At 32.8% G+C, this 24,320-nt stretch overlaps 1 protein-coding gene across 6 annotated transcripts in view; it reads left to right on the top strand.

Annotated features, from left to right (window-relative positions):
• The window catches only part of TBCK (TBC1 domain containing kinase), a 312,198-nt gene that overhangs the window by 123,094 nt on the left and 164,784 nt on the right, over positions 1-24,320 (top strand). For all 6 annotated transcript variants that reach the window (XM_074272835.1, XM_074272833.1, XM_074272837.1 and 3 more), the window contains one exon: positions 5,496-5,581. In XM_074272835.1, coding sequence (XP_074128936.1) covers positions 5,496-5,581 — 86 coding nt within the window. The remainder of the gene's footprint in view (positions 1-5,495; positions 5,582-24,320) is intronic.

Below are 24,320 nucleotides of genomic sequence, written 5' to 3'. Positions count from 1 at the left end.
TCTATTTCTTGCCTTCTTCATTAGAAAAGAATTGCTTTATTTTAAGTAAACAGAAGCATTACCTAAATAGTAAAGTTAGAGGGACATAATAGTTGAGACAGCAAAATGTCACCCTAGAATCAAGGAGACATGAGTTCATATTCTTCTGGTGACAAATACTGACAGTGTTACCATGAGTACATCTCTTAATTTCTTGATGCGCACAGATTTCTCCCCAAAACCATAAACTGAATCATTCATGGAGGGAATTTTTACACCAGGAATACCTGTTTACACAAATATTACACAAAAATACAGGTACATGTCTTTCCCTTCTACACACACAGTAACAATTTATTTATTTTTTAATTAATTTTATAATTATATATTTTTTGACAGTACATATGCATGGGTAATTTTTTTTTTTTACAATATTATCCCTTGTATTCGTTTTTCCAAATTTTCCCCTCCATCCCCTAGATGACAGGCAATCCCATACATATTAAATGTGAATAACAATTTATTTTAATGATTTCAGATGATATAAATTTTCCTCTGCACAATTTTTCTTATATTTGGGGAAAAAAATCAAATGTCACAGGAGCTAAGATTAAATTTAAAGGCAAATTGAACAGTTGCCTATGCATTTAATCATTTAACTGACTTTAAAGGAATGACTGATTACCCTATTCACTAGCAACTTAGATACTTAAAAAACGTTTTTTGTTATTTCATTTGCACACTGATGGTGCCATGAAAAGCTTTATTTTAAAGTTTGCCCTGGAAAATAATGTTTAAGTACTCATAGTCATCTTTGGGGATGAAAAAGAGCAGTATCTTCAACTTTCTCTGCTTCATCTCTTAGGTAACAAGAAAAGATGTGTTGTAGAAGGTGATTTTCAGACCTCAAATAGGTTTCATCTATCTTATTTATATCATCATCAAGTAATAGAGATTTTAACCCACCCTCACAGCCCTTATTAAAGTAGTATGATGCTAGATATTGTTGCCCTCTACTTTAGATTCATAAGCATACTGGACAAGTTACATGATGAAGCTTTCAGAAACTTTGTAAAATAGCATAATATTCATTCAAAATAACATAATATTCATTAAGATATGACCTTTTGAAACTAAGAAGACATTAATTAGATATTAGGGAGAGAAGCCAATGTGTGGCTCTGATCTAATTGGTCCCCATATCCTTTTGTAGAAGAAAACTAGATGAAACACAAGCATTCATATCTGAAGGATGATAAACTATGTTTGGGCAGGGGAAAAAAAATTCTGGTGGAAGTCTACAATGGTCCTGGTGTATAAACCAGATGTTAAGCCTGGGTATGAGACATAAGAATGATCATAGAGTCATATACAGGGAGATAAAAGAAATTTTTGAGGCCATTTAATTCAACCCGTGTTAGGATTACTAAGTGAGAACTCAGGTTGTCTGGACAGTGACAAGGTGAGAATTCAGGTTTTCTGGACAATTACAAGGTGAGAACTCAGGTTGACTTGATAGAAGGAGCAAGCTCATTGGCTGAAGTGGTTCTTCCCAGAAGCCCTTGCATTATCCCACGCCCATTCTCTGGGAGGATAAAAAGCAACAGTGGGCCTGGAAAGTGAGTCTACATGGAGAAGGATAAGAGCTGGAGGAGATTCAAGGAGAAGACTTTGCTTTACATCAGGCTTGACGCAGCTCTCTGCAGGAAGGGAAGTCACTTCTCTGGACAAGAGTTAACAGCAACTACCTGGAGACAACGGTTCACTACAGGAAGAAGAATCTGTCTGAGAGATTTGAGTAGACACAGCAGATCTCTTCCCAGAGAGCGATCCAGCAGCTTCTGGAGACGACAGCTTGCTACAAACCCGCTTATTTTGGAGATGAGGAAATCGAAATATGTATCTTTCCAAGATTAAACAAGGACAAAGTAGAAGAACTGGGTTTGAACAACCAAGTCCCTTGACTTCATATCCAGAACACTTTCCATGGCCCCATATTGCATTGTGCTGCAATTAAATGCTTCCCAACATCAAGAAAATTGGATGAAAAGTAAAAGATTACTTTTATACAAAATCATATTTCCTCAGCTTCTATAATGAATATCTTCCTAAACAAAACCACAATAAAGTGAGTAAAGAGGAAAGAAAATATTAATTTTAGTATGTACAGCTTTTGTACATCATCTGGATGTTATTGTGAGTTTTCTAGAAATTACAACTATTATCACAGCTCTAGATAGTGTTCTAAGAGACTAATTCTACAATTTTATTTGGAGCCAGTGATCAAATATGCAGAATAAAAATGTGACTGCTCAAATTGCTTTTACCAAACAAAAGAGAAGTACCTTTTTGGGGATAATTATCATCATAATATATATTCCCTTTAGGACCTACAACATTAATGCATATGAGGATATTGAGAAGGAAAATGGGATTAAAAGGATTTATTTTTCAAGAGAGTCTCCAATTCTCAAAAAATAGCATAAAAGAGATGTTTAAGGAAACCTATATTAAGATATAGAATGCTTTGGCTTCACTGGGAATATGAGAATAGGAGTTGAATATGGATCATTGTAGATCTCACAAAGCCCAATTTTTATTGTTACTTGAAAAACTGTGTTAAAGAATGGGAAGAACTCAAAGAAGTCACCCCAAAGAATCCATCTTCTCTTTTAAAATGCCAACCCTTTTATCTCCTCACATATATAGGGACTGACAGATCTCCTGAGTTTTAGTCCAGTTATCCAAAAAGAACCAGCTGGCAGGATTTCTAATGGGAACTGATTTAATTTGGGTTCATCTGCAATCATTTTGGCCCCTTTTACAATATTATGAGTCACAAATATATATATCAGTACTTCTCATCTCCAGAACAAGTTGGTAACAATGGAAAATAACAAATAGTCACACAGCTGAGAAATTCACTTTTTGATCTGTGAGAGTAAAGAACTAGTCTGTATTAAATATGTCATTTCACTCTCATCTCATCCCACCTAAACAGTTATAGTTGAAAGTTTGATTAGAGAGGAAAAATATGTTGATCATATTCAGGATTTCCTGAAATGTTTAGTTCTAGATCTGTTAGGTAAAATTATATATCAGAACAAACAGATGGCTTTGCTTTAAGCAATTGCACGCATGCACACACAACACATACACATATATTATGTTCCCTTCAGATTTACTTTTTTAAAAGATGTTAAAGAAAAAGAAGGAATAGTTTTAGATGACAGACAGAATTGCCATTCTTGGAAAGATTAAAAGGAATATGCTGTTTTCTTTTGGCACATAAAATATTAAAGAGATGAGAGGAGTGTATTGAATAATGCACCAGGTATTTAGTCTTATTCCCATTACAAAGAACCAGATGAAATTAAAATGCAAAAATATTTAAGGTGATTAGTAGTAGTAGTTTGGGTTTTGTGCAATAAATATAACAGAACTCATTCCAGTACATATTAATAAAATAAAAAAGAAATGGAGAATAATAATAGTACTTATCTCTGAAAGTTGTTTTGAGAATAAAATGTGATCATATTTGTAAAACTCTTTATAGACCTCAAAGCTCTGGTTATTGTTTAGGGTACAAGATACTTCCATGGCTAGTACAAATCCTCCTGAGTTTCTTATTTAATAATACCTCATAGTTCCATTGAATAGTAAATATTTTAAGGTCATTTAAGGCATGAAATACTTGGGGAGAGAAAGATTTCACTTCTTAGTGGGAAAAAGGATAAGTTAAATTTCCAGCGTGATGTTCTATAATATCTTTCTGAAGCAGTTTTGAGGTGATAGGATGTATTGTCTGATTACATCATTAAAATTTTATCACCTTTTATAGAAAGTTTTGCAAAGAACAAGATTAGACTCTTATTTCAGAGCACTAAAATTATGCTTAAAGTGTTTTAAAATAAAGTTTATGCTACTCTTATTTCCTTATATGAAGAAAGATGGAAGATCAGTTAGTGGTTTATAGATATAGAATAGATATAGATATAGAGCATAAAAACATGGAGATGAATACTACATGTGATATAATTTCAGGTAGCAATGTTTCGCTGAACCTGAAAGATATATTTTCATATGGTATTATGTGTCTTCTATAGATTCTTAATTAACCATGTAATTCTGCACAGTAGTTTTATTTTATGAGCCTTGCTATTCAAATGATGTTGACATCTAACAAACTAGAGAATATCTGTGCAGAACTATTCCAAGAATGAATTTCTTGTTAAAATGAAATGTGTTTTTTAGAAGTTAATAATTCTGTTTTCATAGTGTATAACTCAATTTGTGATTACTGATTTTACTTATTTCTTAGTATATTGACTTCAAATATGCTGTTCCTAATTGTATGGAGAAGCAAACTAGGGGAAATTTAAGCCTAACAGGTTCCTATGACTTTTAGATCTTCATTGCAATAAAACTCATTAAAAATCTATAAATGGAATCCCTATTAGAATTTGAACTCCTGAGATCATAGACTATGTTTCCCTTTCTTTGTATCTCCAATACTTTGTATGTGCCTGACACAGAGTAAGTATGGTAATAGCAATTTATTAAGTTTGTAGGCTTTAAAAAAGTAAGTGGATGTCTAGAGTGAATAATAATAAAACTGAGTACCTGTTCCTTTCAGGTATTATTTGAGCATCTATCTACATGTTCCCATGATAGATCCCAAGTTCAGCTGCACTGATATTATTATGCTGTACAGTTTTTGCATATCATCTTCTTGCCTCCATATTCCTATGTATAAGATGAGTGATAATATATGACACATCTACCATTGTGACAAATTGATGAGTAATTGTAAAATGCATTGTTTTCTCAGACATAAAGCAAAGAAAAATGCAAGTTTTCTGGAAGGATTAGAAAAACTTGGGAATAAGCCTTGAAGAGGGAACTGTGGAATATTAAAGTAGAAGAATATAAACTGATAAAAACTACTCTCAGGAATTTTAAAGATCAATTTAATTAGATAGAGTAGATAGATTAGAAATGAAACTGGTTTTAATGAAAGTGGTCTTAAATAGGTATATAAATCTAAGTTAATTTTTCATCAAATTGGTATCCTTTCAATCTAAAAACAAGAAATTATGCTTTCATAGGCCCTCAAGTTCCCACATATTTCTACCCCACCCCAAATGTGTCAGATTTGCTCATAACAAGTCAATTATACAAGGAGAGTATTTTCTTTGACTTTATGAGAAATGATAATATTATTAGGTTAGATGTTCTATTGAAATGGAAATAATACATATTATAGTGGCATTATTTAGCTGATATGGAGGTTATTTTATTTTTCATTTTCTGGTAATTGAGTCAAATCGATAGCAATTGGGAGTATTGTCAACACTACTTTTCTGAGCCAACCAGCTTTCTCCTAATTCAATTCAAAGTGATTCATGATGTAAGCAAGGCTTTAATTATGTAAATTGTGTTCTTAGTTGAGATTTTTTTTTTCTCCCAATACCTTACATTAGTGACAGTTATCTTAAATATTGTTGTAATTTCAGAGTATCTGACAGTATTTTCTCAGATGATTGCATTCCATGACCCAGAGCTGAGTAACCATCTCAACGAGATTGGCTTTATTCCAGACGTAAGTATTAGGAAATTTTTTAAATGGTGGTTAATAAAGCTTGGAAAGGAAAAGTAGAGGAAGAGGAGAACCAATGGAGTGTTTTGAAAAGTTCTGTTGCAGTGGGAGGTTCATATCTGAACAAGTTTATTGTTAATGATGAAAGCCTTTTGTCAGGAAGTTCATGGTAGGAGGTTATTTTTTACTATTATCATTATCATTACTATGAATTCTGATATGAAAAGCTAAGGCCCTTTGTTTTTCTTAGCATAGCTTCTCCTTATGAAAAGTCTTACAAGTCAAATTTGCAAAGTATTAAGATGTATTTTATAAAATTTGTGTTTGAGTCTTGGGCCATACATAGGCACTTTTAGAATTGCAGAATGTCAGGGCTAGATAGGGCCTTACAGATTGTCAAGTCTACCCAACTCATTTTACTAATTAAAAAAGCCACAGCCTTCATAGTGAAATATTTAAGGTTGGTTACCTAGTCATTGGCACATCTAGATTTAGATCTTTTACCATTTTCAGGTTCTTTCCAAAACACCATTAATCCAAACATGTTTTTAATACATGAACATATACAAGAAGGTAAAGAAAGCAGGAAATAATTGTTATAAATATAAAATAAATATAAAATAGCTATATCCATCTGAACATTGATGAAATTATAGATCTAGAACCAGAAAGGCCATCTAGTCCAAACCCCTCATTTTCCAAATGAGAAATTTAGACTCATTTCTTTCTTTCTTTTTTTTTTTTTTTTTTTAATTATAGCTTTTTATTTACAAAATATATGCATGGGTAATTTTTCAGCACTGACAATTGCCAAGCCTTTTGTTCCAATTTTTCCCCTCCTTCCCCCCACCCCCTTCCTCCAGATGGCAGGTCGACCAATACATGTTACATATGTTAAAGTATATATTAAATACAATATATGTATAAATGTCCAAACAGTTATTTTGCTGTACAAAAAGAATCGGACTTTGAAATAGTGTACAATTAGTCTGAAAGAAATCAAAAATGCAGGCAGACAAAAATTAGGGGTATTGGGAATTCTATATAGTGGTTCATAGTCATCTCCCAGAGTTCTTTCGCTGGACATAACTAGTTCAGTTCATTACTGCTCTATTGGAACTAATTTGGTTCATCTCATTGTTGAAGATGTCCACGTCCATCAGAACTGATCATCATATAGTATTGTTGTTGAAGTATATAATGATCTCCTGGTCCTGTTCATTTCACTCAGCATTAGTTCATGCAAGTCTCTCCAGGCCTTTCTGAAATCATCCTGTTAGACCCAGTTATTTCAAGTAGCAAGGACAAGATTCCAACTCAAGTCCTCTGACTCATAATACAGCATTCTTCCACTATATAATGCTACTTATCATTATCAGATTAGTTACATGAAGGTAGTTACTGTATCTAAAATGTTGTTTTCCCATCACAAACCATTTAATATATTTATTCATTTTAGAATAAGCTAAACCAAGACTTTATTTTTTAAAAAAAATTTTATTATAACTTTTTATTTACAAGATATATGCATGGGTAATTTTTCAGCATTGACAATTGCAAAACCTTTTGTTCCAATTTTTCCCCTCCTTCCATCCACCCCTTCCCCCAGATGACAGGTTTGCCAACACATGTTAAATATGTTAAAGTATATGTTAAATAATATATAGTTTTCCAATACATGTTAAGTATGTTAAAGTATATGTTAAATAATATATATATATATATATATATATATATATATATATATATATATATATATATATATATATATATATATATATATATATCTCCATACAGTTATTTTGCTGTACAAAAAGAATCGGACTTTGAAATAGTGTACAATTAACCTGTGAAGGAAATCAAAACTGCAGGTGGATAAAAATAAAGGAATTGAATTTTATGTAGAGGTTCATACTCATTTCCCAGAGTTCTTTCACTGGGTATAGCTGTAAACCAAGACTTTAAAATTGCCTAGCATAAAGATATTTTTTATATATCTGTCCCTATATACATCACATATATATATATAAAAGAATAATATTTACATTAAAATATCTCTAGAGAATGTGTTGTATTGTATTTCATGGACTTCTTTGGAAGCCTGGTGAATCCTTTATTAGAATGTTTTTAAATATATAAAATACGCAGGATTAAAAAAGAAACAAATTATATTGAAGTATAGCTTTCAAAATATTACATATCTTAGGGTTAAACTATGCTACAGTTTCTTTAAATATGTTTTACCTCCACTAAAATGTCCCTTTTGTTGCTTTTGATATATCATTTACTTTATTTTTATATTTTCTCTGCACCTGGATTGTAAAGTCAAAAAACTATTAAGATAGATATAATCAAGGGACAGAGTCAAGAGAAAAGGTGGAGAAAAGGCAAGCTACTTGGCCTGAGCAGTCCCCAAAATCTCTCTGAAGTTTAAGTCATTAAATAATTCCATAAAACAATTCCTGGAGTGGCAGAATCCACAAAATGATGGGGTGAAATAATTTTCCAGCCAGAGAGACAAATTAGAAGTCAGCAGGAAAGGTCTGTTGCACCTGAGTGAGAGTGAAGCACAATACAGCTCAGACCAAGACTAGCAACCTTTGAGCAGGCCTTGAAATCACTGAATCAGCATCAATAGCAGCTGTTAACAGTGAGATCAGCACTCTGTTGCTTTGCTCAAACTCAGATCTGGAACAAAGTCCTGTGTGGCAGTCCCAGAGAGAGGGAGGAAAGCATAGCACATCTAGAGCTTGCAGCCACATTGGAGCAAGAACCCTCATGACAGTTCAGGGCAGAAATGAGTTCTTATAGTCATTCATAGACTAGAGCATAGGCCAGAAGAGTAGTTAACATTCTTTTGGTTAGATCATACTACTTTAGAAACACTACTGAAAACTTACAGATCCTTAGAATTATCTCTGAAAACAGCCACACATAATCCCTAAAGCTTGGGACAGTACATCCTGTGCTCTGGAAGCAGAGCCCCACTTTATCAGAATTAAAAGCCAAGAATGATGGCTAGGAAAATGAGAGCAAACATTAAAAAAAAAAAAATCTGATCATAAAAAATTACTATGGTGACAAGGAAGATCAAAATCCAGTCTCAGAAGAAGATAATACAAAGTTTCTACATCCAAAACCTCTAAGAAAAATATGTATTGATCCCATTAAAGAGCCCAAAAAAGATTTTACAAATCAAGGAAATAGAGAAAAAAATTGGAAAGAGAAATGAGAGTAATGCAAGAATACCATGAAAAAAGTGTCAACAGTTTAGTAAAAGAAACACAAATAAATACTGAAGAAAATAACAATTTAAAAAATGACCAGGCCAAATGGTAAAATAACTACCAAAGAGAGAGAGAGAGAGAGAGAGAGAGAGAGAGAGAGAGAGAGAGAGAAGAATGCCTAGAAAAGCAGAAATGGCCAAATGCAAAAAGAGGGAAAAAAATTCTTAAAAACTAGAATGGGCTAGATGGAAAGGAAGTACAAAAGCTTATTAAAGAAAATAATTCCTTAATAATTAGAATTGAACAAATTGAAACTAATGATTTTATGACAAATCAGAAAAAATAAAACAAAAATGAAAAGAATTGAAGATAATGTCAACTATCTTATTGGAAAAACAGTTAACCTTGAAAATAGATCTAGCAGAGATGATTTTTAAATTATTGTACTACCTAAAAACCGTGATCCAAAAAAAGAGCCTAGATATCATTCAAGAAATTTTCAAGAAAAATTTCCCTGATATTCTAGATCCAAAGAATAAAATAGAAATTGAAAGAATCCACAGATCACTTCCTAAAAGAAATCCCAAAATGAAAACTCCTAGGAATATTATAGCCAAATTTCAGAGCTGCCAGATCAGAGAGAAAATATTGTAAATAACCAAAAAGAAATGATTCAAATATCATGGAGCTGTTTTCAAGATACTGAACTGTTTATGCTTTGACTGAGTTTTTCAGCAGTCATATACTCCAAAAAAGTCAGTGATAGAACTAATTTTTATACATATGCCAAAACATTCAAAACAGTAGCCTTCATGGTAGCTAATCAAAACAGGAACAACAGAAGAAACTGTGACCTGTAAATGTAAAAGAATTTTATTGTGCCATTAAAAAAAAGACAATTAAGTTGAACAATTCAAACAAACATGGAAGTGAACAACATACATGATAATACAGTAATATATTTTTCAAAACTCTAGAAGGATCTGAATGCACATTAATTTCAACTAGCAGTTAGTCAGCAAATATCTTAGAATCTACCGTGTGATCTGTAAGAACTTACAAAATGGTAACAATAATAACTGCAGTCCACTGAAGTTATCTGAGGCATGAAAAGATTCCCTCAAAAAATGCTTAAAAGACAAAAAGATTTGGCACTTAAGGGAGTATGCTTCTATTATATGTGTGTGTATATATGTATTTTTTTTCTTTTAAAAATGTATTTTATTTTCCTCCAATTACAAAAACAGTTTTTAACATTTGTTTTTTAAACTTTGAGTTCCAGATTTTTTCCCTACCTCTCTCCCAGTCCCTCTCATTGAGAAGACAAGCAGTTTGGTATAGGTTATACATGTATATTCATCCAAAACATATTTTGGCATATGTAGGACTGTTAAGTCCATCACTGACTTTTTTGTAGTATGTGCCTACTAAAAGATTCTCTGAGTGTAAACAATTATAGTAACTTCTCAGGAATAATTCCAAAGTCTTTTCCAGAATGGTTTTTACCAACACATTAACAATTTGTCAACGTTTTAGTGTCTAGGTCTTCATACAGCCCTTCCAAGATTACTCTCATTTTTGATCACTTTTACCATTTTGAAGGTAATGAGGTAAAAGCCTCACGAGTTCTTTACAGACACTTTTCACTTTTTTATGAGTGATGTGAAATTTTTTTTATATGATTGCTAGCCAATTCCATTTTTTCTTCTGAAAATTTGTGATTATTTCTTTTGATCAGTTATTTCCTGAAAAATGGTCCCCAGTTTTATATAAGGAGGTCAGTTCATCAAATATTTACTTTTTCTGTGTTTTTTTTTTCACTTTGGGTTTTTTTCCTTATTGATCATATTAGCCAATTTTGAGAGAGATGAGGTGATACTTCAAAGCTGTTTTAGTTTGGATTTGTCTAATCAATAGTTGTAGTGTCCTGGTTAGCTTTTTGGAGGTCTTAAGACCAGCCTTGGTCTCATCAGAATAATCACCACCAGAATAGTCAGGAATAAAGTCCAAAGTCTTTATTATCTCCTTCCCAGTCTGTCTTCTTCACCTGGGGCCAGACTAGCTTTCAAGGGTCCTTCAGATGAACCTTGATTTTAATGGATAAGTGAAGGAGACAGACTAGCCACCACGAGGGTCTTTATCTTCAAGTCTGAGCTCCAGCCCTCAGTCCTCTATCTCTGAGTCTATCTTCCTTCCCAGATCTCTTAGCTCTTATATTATCTATTATAAGTACATCATTGTAGGTGTCAATCTTGTAAAATAGGTGTGAACTTGTAGAAATATGCTAAGTACTAAGTACATGTAAACTAGAGAATCATCTCAATTCTGCTGAGTTAATAACTTGTTGTAAGATTACTTGTTTCAATTATATTTGGCCCTCTGCATCCTCCCTCCCTTGGCAGGAAATGAAGGGACCAATTACCAATTTTTTTTAATGTTAAGATTCAAGTCAATTTTTACACATTCCCCTTTCTCCACTTTTAGACATCAGAGTGGTTTCATATACATATCTGAGATATTTCTCAAAGCAGCCTTAATTTTGGCTTTTGATTCATCCATCTTGAAATTTTTGAACGATGTGCTCTGCATATAAATAAAATAGATAAAGCGACGTTTCTTTCCCAATCTTAAATCAATCTGTTTCTTCTTGACCTGCATACAGATTCCTCAGGAAACAAGTAAGATGATCTGGTATTCTCATTTTTTTGAAGACTTGATACATTTTATTGTGAACCAAGTTAAAAGCTTTAGTGTATCTCTCAGATGAGCTAAAAGGACAAGAAAAGATAATGATAGGGGATGTGGGAAAACTGGGACACTTAATATATTGTTGGTGAAGTTGTGAATTGATCCAATCATTCTGGAGAGCAATTTGGAACTATGCTAAAAAAGTGTGCATACGTTTTTATCCAGCAGTGTCTCTACTGGGTCTATATTCTCAAAAACATCATAAAAATGCACATGTGTAAAAATGTTTGTCGCAGCTCTTTTTATAGTGACAAGAAATTGGAAACTGAATGAATGCCCATCAATTGGGAAATAGCTGAATAAGTTGTGGTATATCAACATAATGGAGTATTATTTTTTATATGGAACAATCAGCAGAATTACTTCAGAAAGACCTGAAAAGATTTATACAAACTGATGCTAAATGAAATGAGTAGAACCAAGAGAACATTAAGCAACAAAAAGTTTATGTAATGATCAACTGTGATGGACTTGGTTCTTTTCAACAATGAGGTATTTCAAGCCAATTCTAATATCTGCATCCAGAAAGAGAACTGTGGGGATTGAAAGTGAATTACAACATAGTATATGTTTTGTTGTTTTTTGTTGTTGTTGTTGTTGTTTGCTTTCTTTTTTCTTTTCTTTTTTTCTTTTTGATCTGATATTCTTGTGACAAATATGGGAATATGTTTAAAAGAATTGAACATATTTAACCTATATTGGATTACTTGTTACATACGGGAGGGAGATGAGGGAAAGAAAGGAGAAAAAATTGGAATACAAGGTTTTGCAAGGATAAATGATGAAAATGATCTCTGCATGTATTTTGAAAATAAAAAGCTATTATTTTTTTAAATCTTTTAATAAAATAATTCTGAAGGAGAAATATGCAAATACTTTATTAATTATAAGTGCTAAGCTATTAAGTTATTATTTTTTGAAAAGGAAAGGATTACTTCAAACTTCCTATCAAGCCTAATGATTCCTGATACTAATTTTTTCTATCCATAAAATATAAGAATAGTTCAAATATTCTTAGCTTTCTCCTTTAATATAAGGAAATAATTTTATTGAGTACCTGGTCAAGGCTTATGTTACAATAGTCACTAATATACCTATTCTCTTCAGGATAGCACTATATCACACTAAAGGCCTATCATGCAAACAATAGGACTGATTCTTTGATCTATATGTATGTTCAATAATTTGGCCAAGGGTTTGAGTCCAGGATTGATTGAAATGAGTAAGAAGCAATTAGTAATTGAGTAAGATGTTCAGTGTTTTTACAACTTTTTAATTGAGGGTGGAAAATTTTAGATCCTCTGAAGATGCTGGTGTTTAGTTATTTTTCATATAAATTAAAATACAATTATTACTTAAAAAACAAAAGTTTTAAGTATATCAATAAAGCAGAAGTAGATATTGATCTTGAATTCCCTTGCTTTCCTCAAAATGCACCAAATCTCTGATCAATCTCTGGCAATTTGGTCTCTACTTCCTCTACCTATTAAAAAACCAGCCTGATTTTCTGATAATTTTCATTTCATATATTGCTAAAGCTTCTCTTGATAAATCTTAAGCATAATGTTGCTGGTGTGTGAAATAAGCACAGGTTTTTGGTTAATTTGAACATTTTTATCATTGTCTTTCTTGAGGATTGCAACATAAATTGAACTTTTCCTTTTTTTTTTTTTTAACACAATTTTCCTTGTGTTCCAAATTTTCCCCTTCTTTCCCCCATCCTCTTCCCTAGATGGAAAGCAATTCAATATATGTTAAATCCAACATATGTAAACACATTTATACAATTATCTTATTACTTAAGAAAAATCAGATTAAAAAGGAAAGAAAATGAGTAAGCAAACAGTATGCAAGAGAAAAACAACAAAAAGAGTGAGAATGTTATGTTGTGATTCACACTCAATTCCCACAGTTCTCTCTCTGGATGCTCTCTTCATCATAAAATCATTGGAATTTGCCTCAAGTCATCTCATTGTTGTCAATCAGAATTGATCATGGTATAATATTGCTGTTGCCATTTACAGTGATCTCCTGGTCCTACTCATTTCTCTTAACATCAGTTCATGTAAGGCTCTCCAATGCCTCTCTAAAATCATCCTCTTGATCATTTCTTATAGAACAATAGTATTCCATAATATTTATATACCATAAATATTCAGCCATTCTCTCAACTAATGGATATCCACTCAGTTCTAGTTTCTTGCCATTATAAATTGATTTTTTCTAATCCAGCAGGTACTGTTCAGATTTTTAAATTTATTGATATATTGAATGCAGCACTTTAAATAGCATCATCTTTTTAGATTTTGAGTAACTCAGCTATAATTCTATCATCTTCACTAGCTTTATTACTAGCAGTGCTCCCTAGGGCCTACTTGACTTCATTCTCCATGATATCAAACTCTAGATCAATAATCATGTATTTATGCCACCTCTTATCAATTTCTCCTATTTCTCTTAAGTCACTACCATTTTCACCTTTTATCAAGTCCATTTTTGGATGAAATAATTCCTTGATATCTCTAATTTTCCTAAAGAGATTTCGTTTTTCCATTCTTTTGGGATTGTTTTCTTCTATTTCTTTGCATTACTTAAGAAAGCCATCTTGTCTTTGCTTTTCTCTGGAATTCTGCACTCATTTGGATCTTTTTCCCTTTCAACTTGCTTCTTTTCCTCGGCTATTTGTCAAGCTTCTTCAGCCATTTGGTTTTCTTATTCTTTATTTATTTGGGATTTTTGTTGTTGTTGTTGCTATCCCCCATGCAATATTGCTAATTTCTGTCAGGTACTCTATCAGATCTAATTCCTTAAATTTATTTATCACCTCTACTTCATATATATAAGGGATGTTATTTAGATCACACTTCTATATGATCTGATGGTTTTCTCTATTTTCTAAAATTTAAATCTAAATTTTGTAATAAACAGCTTGTGATCTCCAGGTCTTGTTTTAACTGACTTCATAAAGCTTCTCTATCTTTAGTTGCAAAGCATATAATCATTCTGATTTCAGTATTGATCACCAGGTAATGTTCATATGCAGGATTGCCTTTTGGGTTGTTATTGATAAGTGAGTCATCTCCCATCTTTATTTCATACTCAACGGCCAAACTTGCCTTTTAGTCCAATTATCTTTTACTTTCCTCCTTTAGCATTCTGATCCCATATGGTGAATGTGACTTTTTTTCTTTTTTTTGGATATTATTTCTACAACATATTCTAGGTCTTCTTTGACCTCCTCAGCATCAATAGTTGTAGCATAGATTTATATTACTATGATGTTGAATGGTTTGCCCTGGATTAGAATAAATACCATTGCCCATAATAGTATGTATAACGATCACCCAAATTAAATTCATCCATTTTCATCCATTTAAATTCATTGGTACTTAATGCTTAATCTTTCTATCTCTTGTTGACTACATCATCTTACCTTGCTTCATAGATTTTACATTCCAAATTTCTATGCAATAATGAAGCATAAAACATTTATTTTGTCACTAGACACATCCATAGCTGAGCTTCCTTTTGGCTTTGGCCCAGCTGCTTCATTCTTTCTGGAGCAACTAGTAGCTGTCCTTCACTCTTCTCCAGTAGCATGTTGGATACCTTTTGACCCAAGGGACCCATCTTTCAGTGTCATCTCTTTTACCATTTTAATACTGTCTATGGGATTTTTCTAGCAAAGATATCAGAGTGGTTTGTCATTTCTGTCTCCAATGGATCACCTCTTGTCAGAACTCTCTACCATGACATGTTTGTCCACAACATAGTTTATAACAAGGCAGTGATCCAGGAGAGACCACCATGAAGATAACTTTGTTAATTACCTAATGAGTCAAGCCACTGAATTAAATTTAAAACAATATGCTTACTAGTAACATGGAAGGTGTCCTATGTAAAAATTAACCAAAAAAAGTCTTGTGAAATTATTCACAATTCACATAGCTCTGTCTGACCATCATTCCTAAATTAAATCTGCAATGGTAAGATATAAATTGGTCTGACCATGCACAAAAACATTCCCCTAGATGAGAATCCATTGAATTAATCCATCAAGATTTACTTCTTGGACAATCATTGCAGTGACAGCTCAGCCCTGAATTAATTGAGAAGGTTAGATTTGGGTCACATTCAGGAAAATACACAGTGCCTTCATTGATCCCAAACTAATTGTTGCTTCAAAAGCTCATTGCTTTAATACTAATATCCTTTTGAGATTTCTGTGTCAATCATATAATACCATGACCCTAGAAGAATTCAAATTACAAATAATCCGAAGAGCAAAAGAAAGATGAATTCGTTTGGTGCATTCCCAGTGACTTGCTTGTGAGCACGAACACAAATACTTTACTAAGGACACATGAGTAGGCAAAGAAATGGAAGAATCATGTAGCAGAAGAGATAGTAGTTGGCCAACTTACTGGTACAGCTGAACCTCCCTGAAATATTAAAAGAATAAAAAGAAAACTTAACAGGTAAAGTAGCTCTTCAGTGGTTCTGTATGGGAAAACATGTATAAGAATTACACAAGATAAAAAATGAGCACCCACACTAATCAAAACATAGACCTACACAGGTATCTGTCTATAGTTACCAACTGTGGTGTGAATGAGTGAATGTATTTGTTGTATTGATGCAAAACGCTATCCTGAGTGTTGGAGATACAAATGAAAGAGCAGTACAGTATCCCTTGCTCTCAAGGTGAACTCTAATAGGCAAGAAAGATAACATCCATAGGAAGTTTCACTAGCAAATCAAATGGAAAAGTGCCATTGGCTTTAAGGTATAATGGCAAAGAAGATGATAATACAGGCATCTTCTTTAGCATCATTTCTCCTCATAAAATGATATCTGATTTTGATGTTAAAACATTTCAGTCAATCAATAAACTTTAATTACCTAGTATGTACCAGACACTATGCTAAACACTAGAGATACAAAGGATGGTAAATACAAGGACTTTAATGACAAGACCTTTTGGGGAGTCTTTATCATCTATGATTGCTGAGCAGGGTAGCTGCAGAAACAATTGGCAAGTTGTATCACCTAAAGGATTGCTTCCTGAAATGATGCCTCTTGGGCCTAGGCTGGATTAGAGAGTTCTTATCATTTTCTTTGCTCTTTTGGCTTACCAGCTTGTGATATTTGGTCAGTTATTGGTGGTGGTGGTGGCAAGGAGAGTGTTCCTTTTCTCTACAGGGATTATTCCCCATGTAATGATGGTTTTTTATTATTCATTATGTGTAATATACACACACATTCTACTAGTAATAGCTTACATGTACTCTTTTATAATTTGTATAATGCTTTACTTACATTATCTCATTATATCCTTAAAAAAAAAAAAACCTGGGAAGAAAAAAGGACATATACTATTTTTTCCTTTTTATAAATAAGAAAACAGGCTCAGAAAAATTAAGGAATTTGCCTAAGATCAAAACTATAAATTAGTACAACTAAAACTCAAACTTGGGTTTTCTAGCTCTCAGAGTTAATGTTTTTACCATTGCTTTAGGAACTTAATCACTCTTACTTTCTTCTTCTATATAAGCTCTCACTGTTTCCATTCTGTATCTTTCTTTCTCTTTGCATGATTGTTTTCCATTTCCTTTTTAATAGTACCATTATCCTATACTAATAAAGAAGTGAGAAGAGTCAGCAGTAAAGGAGAAAGCCTAGAATGTTATCTAATGTCAGATAGTTTTGCTTATTCCATTTTATGCCTATGAAGAAATATGCATATTTCTTCATGTCTAAACTATTCAATTTTCTTGTTAAAATTTAATAATTGTTAAAATATCTTTTTTTAATTGGTAGTAAATTAAGTGGGAGAAATGAAATTTATTTTTAACTAGAACTTTATTTTATTTTTTTTATGCTGGTAAATGTTTAATAACAGATACTCAAAAACATTTTATATACACATGGCACAAGATACTTTAAAATTTAACCTGCTTTATTCCCATCACTTTCTGAAGTCTAGAAAATCAACAAAATAATAAATCCGTAACATTTCTAGCACTTGACTTTCTTGAGCTGGTTCAGTCTGGCTCTAGCACACCCTATATCAAACCAGTGTTTATGATTCCAGCCACTTTTGAATGAAAGAATATATAACTCTACCATTATATCATATCCTGCAGGTACAGGGGCAAGAAAGTTGAACTAGGAATCATAGTTCAGATTCCTAGCTCTGACAGTTATTTTCTGTATGATTTTGGTCCTTGTTATTTCATTTCTCAAATAAGAGTATATTCTAGCAATGGGGAGGGGTGGGGTTGGCAAAAACACCCTAGAAGGAGTGAGCAACAGGTTGACTACATGAAGGTGAGAAATTGAAATTAAAGTTGGCAAAGCAGATTGGAGCTTTTGGATAAGATATCTATGTTGTATCTGGCAGGCAATGGAAAGCTATTGAAGACCTTTTTTTTTTTTTTAATAGCTTTTTATTGACAGAACATATGCATGGGTAATTTTTGCAACATTGTCCTTTGCACTCACTTCTGTAGGACTTTATTTTTAACTAGAATTTTATTTTTAACTAAAATTCTATAGATATAATCTCATATTAAAGTCTGGAAGGAACCTTATATCAAACCCTAATCTGATGCTCTTTTTACTATACCATGTTGCTGTTTTTAAAAATGTAAGTAGAATTTGTTGTGATTGAGTACAATTGGGATAAATGGGATAAAAAGATTTAGTATTTTTATTGTATAATTTGAACATTTCATAGAGGGAGGGGACAAACACCTAAACTCTTTTATGGCTGCCTAGTCAACATACAAGGATGATTCAGAATCACTTGTTATTTTTAAATCTAATTTATATATGTGTATATATCATTATAATTTGTTCAGAATGGATTGTTTAAAAATTACTATTATTTCTCTTCACTGTTCTGCCTTTAAAGCTAAGAAGTGTCCCTTCACTTTTAACAAGACTGCCTAAATTTCAACAAGGCAAAGGATAGGTACTTTGTTAATGAGATCCTAATTAGAGTTTCTCATTTGAGAAACTAATCCTAACAAAGTACACCCTGATTCATCTTTCATCAATGAAATACAGACTCTAACATCAGGAAAGATCTTGTTTTCTGGCATCTTTCCATTTTCTTGGGTCACAGAACTCTCAGAATACTGAGCACTTCTGAAACTTGAATAGTTGGGAATTTTGTGAGCTGATGTGATGCCTGAATCAAATATGACATGATTGTTATGTTATTCAAATCACATAAATAAAGATGGGAAGGTTGCAGATGGGTGAATTTCATTTTTTGGCTCTGTATTTCTGCCTTTGTATATGTACTGGGACCCTTTAAATTGAAAAAAAACCAGGCAAGTAAGCTTCTTAATTCTTAGGGAGACTATTCATGAATTAATTTAAATAGTATTCTTCTTGAAAATTATGAAAATAAAAAGTCATTTGGTCATTTACAAGAATGACAAAGCATGTTTTCCATCACTTAATATCATTTCCATAAACATATAGTCATTGGAAGTGATATGTAAGAGTTAATGGCAAGGGACAGCTAGGTGATATATGTAGTGGATGGAGCACCACCCTGCTATGGGATCCATTTGACATTTTTCATTGAAAAAGAATTGGCTTTTTTTTAGTTCCATTATCTTCCTCCAAATATGAATCTAAATCTTCTCTATCTCCATAGTAACTAGATGATTCAATTTTTTTTCTCCTTTGCTTACTCATTTTATGTATTGTTTAATTGTTTTATTTTGTTTATAGCCACTATTAACGTAATCAAGTAGTCACAAGGTATGGGGAATGGTACCCCAAGCCTCAAGTCATTCTTACTGTTATTTTTCAAGGTCTGTCTTAGGGCCCAACTTAAATTCACCTCTTCACGCATAAGCCACTGATAGGGCCTGCAGCCATACTGTATCACAAATGATCTTGTTTCCTGTGGTCCCTGGGGTGGCTGCAAATCATAGCTATTCTCTCTGCACTGGACCTGAAACTAGAGACTGTCCTCTCCTGTAGGTGCCCACAGGCAACAGAGTCCCCAGCACTCACTATTGCACTCACCAGCTGTATGTCAGCTCCTTTTTCCAGCAGCTACAGCCTGGGACTCTTGTTTCTCAACAGTGGAATATCCTTCAGTCTTCTACTCGGCCAAAACCATGTATTATTAGTATGCATATATGTATGTGTATATAACTATATGTATGCTTAATTGTAGGTAAGTGGGGGAAGAGGAGATGGGAAAAGGAGAAAATAAGAATAAAGTAAAAAAGTGAACATAAGAGAACAAAAGAAAACCTACAAAGAAGCAAAGAAAGGATAGATAGTTCTGAATACAATGTGTAAGATTTATTATATAAGCTTTCTTAAAATGGAAATTTATCATTTCATATTTTGAATTATGTTCTTTGTGCACATGACAATGTTTTTTTTCTTTTTCTATTTAAATTTTAAATCAATTAAAAGGGGAAGGACTTAGAACAATAATAATTTTTAAAAATCACAATCCACACCTAAATTTAAATTATAGCATTGTCTATGGGAGAATGATATGGTAGAAATATAGAATGAGATCTGGTTTTAAGGAGTTTTAAGTGCCAAAGAAAAGATCCTAGAGGTAATGAAGAGCCACTACAATTCACTGAGTGGTATGATCTGACTTGTAAGAAAATTATTTTTGAACCTAAATGGATTTTGCAGTCAGATGGGATAAAACTCAAGTCAGGGAGACCAATCATTGCTCATTAGAATTTTTCCTTTTTCTTTTTTTTTTTCTTTGTAAATTTTTTTTCCATTTCATTTTTCATTTGCAAGATGGTAAAAATTTTCTTTTTTATATTCAAAATGATAAAGTTCTAAATGAAAATGAGAGCCATATGTGTATAGAGAGAGGAGCAGATTAAAAATGGTGAGGAAGAAAAGGCAAGATTTGCATGACTTTTAGTAAGGAGTAGATAACCCTAAATTTGCAAACTTTAGTGACTAGAAAGATGATAGTGTCCTTGATAGAGAGAAAAGAGCTAGGGACTGAGAAAAGGTACTTAGAAGAGATGAGAGAATTAGTCTAATTGTTTTACAGAGTGTGTGGAATCTAATACAATGTAGGAAGAGTAGAAAAGTGGAAAGAGACTAGATTATGATGGGTTTTATGTACCAAACAGAAGATTTATACCTTTTCCTAAAAATAATATAGGGAACCATTGGAAGGGTATATGATTTGGGTAGGTGTGGTAGACACACAAAAAAAAAAAAAAAATTAAGAAAAAGACAGAGAAATTTGAGTAAAGGTTAGATTGCAATGAGAGTGGATTAGCAACAGGCCTGAAGAAGGGAGATTAATTAGAAAGAATGCTATTGCAGTAGGACAGGGGTGATAAAGTCAAGAGTAGGATTGCATTTATGTTAGTGCAGAGATCTTCTGACTCTAGAAATGAGATTGACAACAGATTGCTTATGTGCAATTGAGGATATCCAGGTTGTGAACCTGGATAACTGGGAGAATAGTGGTGTCATTGGTAACAAAGGAAAATGGGGAAGAAAAATTTGGGGGAAGAGATACTGGATTCAATTTTTGATGAATTTGAGACACCTCCAAGATAGCAAATTTGAGATATAATTGGTGAGCCCAGGAGAGAGATTAGGGTTAGTCTCCCTCAGGAACTGATGAATTCACTAGCCAAGATTGAATAAAGAAAAGAGGAGGTACCTACCATTAGTAAATGTGATATGAATGATGACCCATCAAGACAGTCTGAGAAGAAGTAGTTCTTCAGGAAAAGAGAAGAATCAAGAGAGAGCAATGTCTGAACAATCTAGAAAGGACAGTCTATCCAAGAGGAAAGGGTCATTGACAATGTCAAATGCTGCAAAAGCATCAAGAAGGGATGAAGACTGAGAAAAGGCCACTAGATTTAGTGATTAAGACATCATTGGAGACAGCAATTTCACAGCTGGAGTATGAAGTTGAAAACCAACTTGAAGATTTAGAAGAGAATGAGAGGAGAGGAAGTGGATTTACCTTGTTTAATTGACTTTTTCAAGGAGTTTCTATGAGAAAGGGAGGAGAAATATTGAATAATAGCAAGTTAAGGGCATTCAATAAGTATTTGTTGCTTAACTGAACAAAACCGATTTTATATTTCAAAGTAACTGTTCTCTGATTAACATAAGGAACATCAACATTTTAAATTTACAGTTTCTGAATGGTGAATTCTATGAAACAATTCAACATATCATGGGGGTAAGGGGGATGCTCCTTATCTCTTATTCTAGAAGTGAAAGCAAGCATTAAACAAGAGTAGAGATGCTTCTCTTGGATTAATAAGTGGAACAGATAAACAAGAAGAATCACACAGAATCATCTTTATATAAAATAAATTCATTTCTATGGATATGTACCTATATCCAGAACCTTAAACAAGTTCTGAGCTTAGCTTGATTTATTGAAAAGAGTGAGTGTCCAGAGAATGGTAATATTAGAATAAATTTCTTTAACATAATTTATATTAAGATAATTAACTTCAGATTGCCTTCTCTCTATTCACACTAAACCCCACACCTCCCCACACACACTTCTATTCAGAACCTTAATAACTGACACTTTCAACTATTGCAAACATCTTGCAGTTGTTCTGCTTTCAATTTTCCCTTTGACTAATTTATTCTCCACGTAGCTATTAAATTGTTATTCCTAAAGCTCAGATCTGATAGTCTTCTTTACTTGGTAGTAGTCTTCTGTATTTTCCTTTTGGCTATATGATACAATACCAAATTCTCAGCCTTCCATAAGCTGTCTACAGTTCGTATTACTTCATTTTATTTACTCTGTTCCATTCAAGATGATCTGCTAATGGTTCTCCATGTCCTTACTCTAAAACTTTTTACAAGTGGCCCTCCATGTCTGAAATATGCTCTTTTTTGTCAGTCTTCCTTAATATTAATGCCTACCCTCTGTCTGATTTATTCTGTACATGTATATGTGGTCCATATATAGTTGCTCACATGTTTTCTTTTCCTTTAGACTATGAATTCCTTGAGAGTAAGAAAAACAAAGAAAAAAAATAAAGGTAGAAAAGGAAAATTTGAAAAATAAATAAAACAGAACATGTCATGCGCCCAGCAGACAATCAGGGAGGATTCAAAATACATGGCAATAAATTTCCATCCAAAAAAACATATATAATAATAGAAGAAATTACATTCATGAGTGTCCATCTTTTCTTTGTTTACTTGTTCTCTGCTGTGCACGTTTTTTATTTTATTCTTTTCCCCTTTCATTCCCCCACTTCCCCAAGTAGGCTGTTATAGTTAAGCACCTATATTTATATACCTATACATTCACACTCATCCATAGACCCCCACACATATATCTGTATATACACATATGTAGCAACATACATCTCTACATATACATGCACATGCACACATTTATCATGTGTAAACATGTATCTAAAACAATATTAGTATGGCTCACATATAATGTCGGTTTCTTTCTTGATTGAATCTTCAAGTTTGACTTTGTCTAAGCTCAATGATTATACTTACTTTTTTTTTCTAATAAATTTTACTCCTGATCTTCATAGTATAGGGACTCTCTTTTGCCTTTCTATGAATCCCTGAGCTTAATTCAGTCCTGAAACATAGTAGACCCTTAATAAATATTGATTGACTGACTGACCTGCCTCTTGGAATATTTTGTTCTTCCAAGATATCTAGATTAGTTCTTCTCTGAACTTCCTTGTTAACACATTCTTTTTCTTTTGAAATTATTTAGTATTCTTTTAGTATAAACTTTGTTTCTGTTTATGTATGTAACATGTTTTCCCTCCAAAAGAATACGAATTTCTTGAGGGTAGACATGATTTCACTTTTCTCTATGGATCCCCATTTTCGAGTGCTATATTTGACACAAGATTTAATATTTGACATAAGTTAAATACATATTTGTTAAAATTGTATTTGTTAATTTGTTAAATTTTGTTTAAATGTATTATTTGTTAAAATGTATTAAATGACTATAGTGAGACAGAAAGTTGCAAAATAAAAGATGAATGAAATTTAAGAAAAGTTTTTTGTAGAAATACTTCAGTTTCCCCTGACCTCCAGGTAGCAAAAGACTGTAGCAAAAAGAGCCTGTTGATTTAGGGAGCCAATAAGACTTTAAATATCTCAGCCTTTTTGAGACCATTAGATTACCTTCAGAAACCCTATTGGGCTTGTAAAATAAAACTCATGAATCCTACGGTTTAAATCTCTCTGAATTCTTTTCCTTTTACATTCTTACTCCTCCCCACCACAGCCCAACATTCATATGCACCTTTAGATGACTTTACTAGGTCTTCTGTTGAAGTAAGGCACCCAGGTCATCCATCTCTTCAATTTTCTCCCAGACTGTAATCTGGATTTCTTCATTATTACCTCATTCCTTCTTCCCAACATCTCAGTACAGTGACTAATATTATTAGATAAAGTTAGAAGAGACCTGAGATGCCATGGAGTCTAACCCCTTTATTTTATTTTACCTTTAAAAAAAGAAAAGTCGAGTTTTTTTCTCCCTCACCCCCACAACTCCAGTAAAATAAATAGATAGATAGATAGATAGATAGATAGATAGATAGATAGATAGATAGATAGATAGATAAATTCAGGCAAAAGAAATTCCCTCATCAGCCATGTCCAAAAACTACATATACGCACTCTCAATGCATGTGTCTATCAGGAAGTGGATATAGCGGGTTTCATCATTGGCTCTTTGGAATCATGAAGGTGATTGCCTTTATTAG

Source organism: Sminthopsis crassicaudata, chromosome 6 (genome assembly GCF_048593235.1).
Source record: "Sminthopsis crassicaudata isolate SCR6 chromosome 6, ASM4859323v1, whole genome shotgun sequence".
In the NCBI taxonomy this organism is placed as follows: domain Eukaryota; kingdom Metazoa; phylum Chordata; class Mammalia; order Dasyuromorphia; family Dasyuridae; genus Sminthopsis; species Sminthopsis crassicaudata.
The sequence above is the reverse complement of the archived record's forward strand: the minus strand, read 5'-3'. Positions and strand labels throughout refer to the sequence as shown.